Source organism: Cyprinodon variegatus, unplaced genomic scaffold (assembly GCF_000732505.1).
Source record: "Cyprinodon variegatus isolate N-32 unplaced genomic scaffold, C_variegatus-1.0 Scaffold1552, whole genome shotgun sequence".
Taxonomy (NCBI): Eukaryota; Metazoa; Chordata; class Actinopteri; order Cyprinodontiformes; family Cyprinodontidae; genus Cyprinodon; species Cyprinodon variegatus.
The window spans coordinates 98,634-106,068 of NW_015152005.1; the positions used below are offsets into that span (position 1 = coordinate 98,634).

Sequence of the window (7,435 nt, forward strand, 5' to 3'; positions counted from 1 at the left end):
TATATTGTGCATCCCTAAATAAAATGATTTCCCCCATCAGCCCCCTGAACTGCCTTTGTTCTCTCTTGCCAATACAGAGCAACTGGAACGAGATCACCGACAATTTCGATGATATGAACCTGAAGGAGTCTCTTCTCAGGGGAATCTACGCTTATGGTTTTGAAAAGCCGTCTGCCATTCAGCAGAGGGCCATCATCCCGTGTATTAAAGGTACACATATCAGACTGCAGAGGACAGTTTTCTGTCATTGAGTGAAATGATGCTCAACCATCTTTCGGGACTTACCCAAAAAAATGGGGATATTTTTTTTCCTTACTGATCACTCAATGATTTGATTAGTTTCATTTGAAGTTGAAGGGTGTGTGCGCGTGTGACGTCCATAAACATTTAGCTGTACGTCTGGTTTGTTAGCGTGTTACACAAAGGAATATTTAATCTGTTTCCTCACTGTTAGGCTACGATGTCATTGCCCAAGCCCAGTCAGGAACTGGCAAGACAGCCACGTTTGCCATCTCTATCTTGCAGCAGCTGGACATTGAGCAGAAGGAGACTCAGGCTCTGGTTCTGGCTCCCACCAGAGAGCTGGCTCAGCAGGTATGCTGTTCCTGAGGTCACGCGACCTCAACAGTGTCTCAGACCTAGGCAGCATACTGAGGACACTGTTCAAAAACGAAGGTACCATCTTTTAAAGATTTGTCAAACATTTCTAAACTTTTTCTTAATTTTTTGAAGATCTTTTTGTGGCTGGTGCAGTCTCTGTCCATGGCTGCATCGGCCTAAAAGATCATTTTGGCTGTCTGTGGAAAACTTGAGTGATATGATGGTATACCATCTTTCGGGACTGACCTATGCAATGGAGAGTTCCTTCTGATTTACTGATCACTGAACCATTTTCTGCACTCAACAGGCAGCATATCTTTTCTCAGCTATTCTGAAGTACTGTACATCTTTTTTTCTCCGTAGATCCAGAAGGTAATTCTGGCCCTTGGAGACTACATGGGGGCAACCTGCCATGCTTGCATTGGCGGGACTAATCTCCGTAGTGAAATTCAGAAGCTCCAGGCCGAGGCTCCTCACATAGTGGTGGGAACTCCAGGCCGAGTGTATGACATGCTGAACAGGAGACACCTGTGTAAGCAGAACTGGTTGGAAGCAAAAAAAACATTTTTCTTAAGGCTCAAATTCAGCCTTTTGGAGTAAATTTTCATTTTTTCCCTTCTTTTTAGCTCCCAAGTGGATCAAGATGTTTGTTCTTGATGAAGCTGATGAGATGTTGAGTCGTGGGTTTAAGGATCAGATCTACGAGATCTTCCAAAAGCTGAGCACCAACATTCAAGTACGTACCTCCAGACATGATCCCACGTCCTGTTGTCATCGATGCTGCTTGTTGATTGTGCTGGTGAACATTCTGTCATCCAAAAAAAGCTTAACAAACCACTGGACGTTTATTCCGTCCACGAAGCTTTTTCAATTACAGTCTGAATATCTGATTCATCTGTGTTCATTCAGGTTCACCCCGACCTGCTTCTATTTTTTTTTTTTCCTTTTTGTCTGACATCCTATATCCAAGATGGGGCCCAATTCTGATCTTTTCATCTCCATAAAACTCTTTATTTTTGTCGCTTCCATGTGTGAAACTAAATCGGATCTGTATCAGATATTTTATAGTCTCTGGTAGAGATGTCCCAATCCAGGTTTTTGCACTTCCGATCTGATACCGATATTTTTTTTTTGCACTTCCGATCCGATGCCGATATTGTTTTTGCGCTTCCGATCCGATACCGATATTGTTTTTGCGCTTCCGATACCGATACTGGGCGATACCAGCCTATCCGAGCATGTGTTTTAAGTTAAAGTATTTAGCCTTAGTTGTAAGACTCATGTTGAAAAGGGTTTTAGTACTCTTGATAACATCTAGCCAGCTGAATTAGGTGAGATTGAATAAAACACAATGCTTGGTAACAACAAACTTACCTGTTAAGAGATAAACACAAACTGGACAAAATTATGAATAGCAATCTGAAATTGCACAGTGAACAGTAAAACCGTAAACAGTTAAAGGTGCAAGTATTACTGTAAATTTTAATGAAAAATGCAAAACAGGGAAACACTGGCGCAAAATAGTGTAATGGATCGTTTCAATCTGTAAAATACGGATCGGCATTTTACATGCTTTGCTGATACGCATTTTTTTGCCAATATCGGCGTTCCGATACGTGGATTGGATCGGGACAAGCCTAGTCTCTGGTCTGGACACTTGTCGTATTTCATAGTCTCATCCAGGCTCTGACTGCTCCTTCACACAGAGTCCTCCAGCTCAGCAGCCACTGCTCCACTCAAACATGTTGAAAGTAGTTCTGGAAACCTAGTCCAGTGGATATTTTTTGAATTTTTACAGAATGACTATGACATGGATGACTGAGAACCTTCATCAGCATTCTGCTCTTTTACCATTTTTCTTTATAAATTCCCAGCATTTCATAAATATGAAGAATGTGTCATTACGTCAGTCTGTTAATTCCTGTATTCTGCCGTTTCCTGTCCGTAACCATTTACCTGGACACAGAGGGGCTTGTAATCTTGGATGAATCTTTAATTTGCGGATTGCATTGAATTGGACATAAACACCAGGCCTGGAAAAAGATGGTCATCTGATCTATATCAATAGAGAATGGGTCCAATTTTCAAAATGGTCAATAAAATTAAGAATTAATATTAAAGCCGACCCACCTGGCATTCTGGGTGATGTCGGCAGATCGAGCAGCAGCAGGGCTGACCTTTATTATCAAGGTAATTTATCTCTGATTATATCAAATTGGTCAATGAAACACTAGTTGCAGATAACAGGCTCCTCATTAAGCATTTTACTGCCATATTGCTCAGCTATTCACTTCGCTCACCGGCTGTGGCTGCCAAAGGCTTCAAAAAATGAGCATTATAGTTTTGTCTCTCGTTGGAGTCCATTTGACGTTGTATTTATGTGCTGATGAGTTAGACGGCCTCAGCTGAGCCTGGTCCCACCATCAATAAACGCATCCCTGCTTTGTGGACATGAATGTCAACTGTTGGCGATAATACGAGCTACGCATGCTCCTTCGTTTGATTCTAATCTAACGGCTTTTTTGCAATCCTTTATAATTTTGAATTTAAACCATACTAAAATGGCTAATTATCCACCTTAACAAGCAGAGCATTTCACAATCCGGTTAAAAAGGATTTTGACTCCCAAATGAAAATGGTCAGATCGTGCCATTTAATCTACAAAACAAATCATCCGATCAGATTAAAAATAAGTTGCATTCAGCAGCTGGGCCATAAGATCCCAGCAACAACAACAATTTTCTCAAGTTCACTTGTGAAAGTAAAAACAGGCTCTAAGAATGTCAACCATTCTGATCTGGGATCAGTTAAACTGTCAATCAGCGCCACCTTTGAAAACTTGCATCAGTCCATCGCTGCTCGCTTCATTCACTAAAACCTCATCCTGAAAGACATTTATATGCCGACTGGACTGTCAAGCAGCATGCCCCGATACTCTATCCATGTCTTGCTGATTCAGATCACAATTTTATATCTGTATGATGCATTTTTAGTCCGATTGGCCACTTTTACCTGTGATGGAAAAAGTAAATGCTACTTATCAGTATGGGGGTAAAAGCCGTCCAGTTTTCTTTGTTTCTTTTTAAACAGGTTTATTGCACTTTTTGTCAATTAAAAGGTAAATGCCATAGAACAAGAAGGCACATACATGAAAACAGCCATGATAATAATAGGAAAAAATAAAGTTAAAATAGTTTAGCTCATCATTCCAGCCGTCTACTTCAATGTTAACTTTTCTCAAAGAAATTACAGAAAACCTTCCAGATCTTCCAAATTTTGTCAAGCCTATTTTTCAATGTACCGTATCCTTTCTAAAGCCAAATAAAGAAATCCCTTTTAACCATTGCGAAGTCCTACAAGGTGAATCACTTTTCCACGAACAGGCTCTACATCTTTTGGCTTCCAAAAAACAAATGCTATGTAGGGATTTTTTCCTTTTTTGAAGGTCATAAAGTTATCTGTGGAAAAGTCGTTAAATTTTTTATTTTTTTTAATTAAGGCCTTAATTGGCATTAAAATTCATTAAATGTGTTTATTGTGACATTTAAAATGTGTTATTATAAAAGAAATGTTTATAAAAACAATTTCGTCAGACATATATCACGATATATTTGTGTGGACCTGCTTTCAGTTGATAGCAAAGCTGTATGTTCAGAAAAGAAGCTTGAGTCGGAGAAAAAGCTAGAGAATGGGGGGCTGGAATACGAGGAATTTAGGACATGGCTGCAGCCTGTGGACGGGTACCTGTTGGTGGCATTAAAATTATATCCAAGAGCATTAAAAAGCATTAAATTTGAGTTATTCATTCCTGTGTAAACCCTGATAATGCACGTATCTAGGATCCTGGGTTAAACCGGAGTTATATACTGTCTATCCATTTATAGTGTAGTAATTTAGCCCAATGTTCCTTGTATTTTTTACTTCTGAAACCAGCCCGAGTTTAGTGACCCAGTTTATTAGCCTTCCAGTTTCTTACCAGTCATCCACATTTTTCTTTAGTATTTTTTTGTTTTGTTTTTATCTGGTTTTATTTTTAACATCCGTGTAAGTGTGTTAAAGGTTTGGCTAAAAAGTGTAGTTTTAAAATGATGGGAACATCCCGTCCTTCTGCATCTACAGAAGTCTGCTGTAATTGTGCGATCCAGATGATTCTGTTTCACGCAATCATGGCAGCAGATTAAAACGCAGACGGAGATTATGGCGCACTGCACCGAAAATGAGCTGCAGTCGAACCTCTTTCTTAATGTTCATTGGCTGCAGTCTCAAGGTGAAGTGCTACAACCGATCCGACCGGTTCTGTCAGTTTCCAGTCTTCTGAAACTCCTTTCGTCTCCAGGTGGTCCTGCTGTCGGCCACCATGCCGGCCGACGTGTTGGAGGTGACGAAGAAGTTCATGCGAGACCCGGTCCGCATCCTGGTGAAGAAGGAGGAGCTTACCCTGGAGGGTATCAAGCAGTTCTACATAAACGTGGAGAGAGAGGTTTGTTTGCACATCTGACACAGAAACCTGTCCTTCAGTCTTCTCTTCAAAGCACCCTGCTCAAACTGCAGGAGCCGAGCCTTCTGGGTCTGGCTCCCGCGGCCGTGTAAGCACGGGTACACCAGGGAAGGAGAGTAAAAGCCACGGCGTCGGAAACGAGGCTGGGAGGGACCTCTTTCTTAATGTCCATTTTCCTTTGCCTCAAGATCCCGTGCTACACGTCCCGCTTCCCTTTTTATCCACTCATCAGGGTAACGTCTGTTTCCGCCTCTAGGAATGGAAGCTGGACACTCTGTGTGATCTGTACGAGACGCTGACCATCACCCAGGCCGTGATCTTCCTGAACACCAGGAGAAAAGTCGACTGGCTGACGGAGAAGATGCACGCTAGAGACTTCACCGTCTCTGCTCTGGTATGACCCCGCCCCCATCAACTCCTGATGTTTCTAAAAGCAAACTGTCAGCTGACGGCTGGTTTGGTTCACAGCACGGCGACATGGACCAGAAGGAGCGAGACGTGATCATGAGGGAGTTTCGATCCGGCTCCAGCAGAGTGTTGATCACTACGGATCTCCTGGTTGGTATAACTAACACATAAGAACTTATAATGTGATCCAAATGGTTTTTAAAATCCTGCTACGGTCCAAAAAATGGCCGAGTGGGAAAAACATTTGGGAGATAAGGGCTCGTTCTCCACAGTGGGTCCTTCTAACGTGGGAATCTGCTACTTTTATGCGGGCGACATTATTACTAATGTGGATAAAAATTAATTTGTGGTTCCGTTGATCCGTCATGTTTGAAACTCGTTTCTCTTCCTCCAAGGCTCGCGGGATCGACGTGCAGCAGGTTTCTCTGGTCATCAACTACGACCTTCCTACAAATCGAGAGAATTACATTCATAGGTGAGTTGATTCAAACGCTCCGAATAAAAAGGAGGGGACTAAGCCACAGGAGGGACTAACGCGGCTCCTCGTCTCTCCGCAGAATCGGCCGCGGCGGCCGCTTCGGCAGAAAAGGAGTCGCTATCAATTTCGTCACCGAGGAGGACAAGAGGATTCTTCGGGACATCGAGACGTTTTACAACACAACCGTGGAGGAGATGCCCATGAACGTGGCCGACCTGATTTGAGCCCCGAGGTTCTCGTTTGGGTTTTTTCTTTTTTACGCAGTGATAGCGATCGTTCACTTTGCATCGTGCTTATATTATTCGAGGGAAAAAAAAAACAAACTTCTCAATGCTAAACCTTGGATCAGATTTTTGGTATGCGTTAAAAGCGAGGTGACCTCGGTCCCTCCTGGACAGTTGTAGATCCTAACCTGGGCTGGTTGGAGCTACAAAGCCATGGGGTCTGTAAACATTAGGGTCCTTATCAGGTATTTCCTTTCATGTTTAAATAAGATGCGTGTATTCGATGTTCTCCACCATTTAGTAACTTACTTGTGGACTAAAAGGTATAAGTGCTGTATAAAGTCTGCAAATTATGTTATGCTAACATATGTGCGATGTCTTGTTGGCCTGCTAAATAGAGGCACTTGTCATGTTATACTGTAGAATCACTTGCTTTGGTTTCTTTTGTGAATGTTTAATTTAAATGTATCATAAATATTTTTTTTAATCCCATATATTATATCAGAGTTCCTGACCAGTCAGCCATGTTTTGCTGACTTGGTTTTACCTTAACAGAGTATATTACCTTTACCCCACAGACTCCTTTTCAGATTTCCTCCTCTCCTGAATTGTATGAATGTCTTAATAAATAAATTAATGTAAGTAAAGCTTTTTTTCTGTTGGGTGTATTTCAATGTGAAGGTTTTCAATTTTATTTTTATTTTATTTTTTTTTTAAGTCTATGGAGTGAATTTTGTTCCTTTGGAGGTGAATAACTTGTTTTGTAAATTGGAGGGAAGAAATGGAATTTAATAAATGTTTTATTTATAAAATGGGTCGCGGGACTAACTTGCAATTTTTTTTTTTTTTTTTTTTAAGAAATTATTTCACAAATTTTTATATTTTCAATAAAATTATTTTTCAAATTTCTTTTTTACAGGTTTTGTTTTTATCAGATTGACTTATAAATCATGTCACGGATCGTTTTCTCGGTGCTCGTTACCGACTCTCCCTCTCGACGCCCAATTTAAACAAAATTGTTATTTCTAACATTCATCTTCTCTCCCTTCCAGAGGAACGCCAGGTCTGAGAAATACTTAAAACTAAATTTTATAAAACTTAAAAAGTTCTAGCAAATGGTGAAAAAAAAGTGGTTTTAATAAAGCTGTTTTTATTATATGTTTTATTTCCCCTCTGAATATTTACAAGTTTCTTTTGCAACATTGAAACAAAATTCACTCCAATGGA

At 40.7% G+C, this 7,435-nt stretch overlaps 1 protein-coding gene across 2 annotated transcripts in view; it reads left to right on the plus strand.

Annotated features, from left to right (window-relative positions):
* LOC107103884 (eukaryotic initiation factor 4A-II) overlaps positions 1 to 6,293 on the plus strand; it is an 8,763-nt gene extending 2,470 nt beyond the window's left edge. Inside the window, exons 3-11 of one of the 2 annotated variants that reach the window (XM_015403734.1) lie at positions 78 to 210; positions 455 to 594; positions 964 to 1,132; positions 1,227 to 1,336; positions 4,937 to 5,080; positions 5,355 to 5,492; positions 5,567 to 5,656; positions 5,902 to 5,981; positions 6,064 to 6,293. In XM_015403734.1, the coding sequence (XP_015259220.1) occupies positions 78 to 210; positions 455 to 594; positions 964 to 1,132; positions 1,227 to 1,336; positions 4,937 to 5,080; positions 5,355 to 5,492; positions 5,567 to 5,656; positions 5,902 to 5,981; positions 6,064 to 6,208 (1,149 nt within the window). In that variant the 3' untranslated portion in view covers positions 6,209 to 6,293. The remainder of the gene's footprint in view (positions 1 to 77; positions 211 to 454; positions 595 to 963; positions 1,133 to 1,226; positions 1,337 to 4,936; positions 5,081 to 5,354; positions 5,493 to 5,566; positions 5,657 to 5,901; positions 5,982 to 6,063) is intronic. The other variant, XM_015403736.1, reaches the window with a different exon arrangement.
* The last annotated feature ends 1,142 nt before the right edge of the window (positions 6,294 to 7,435 follow it).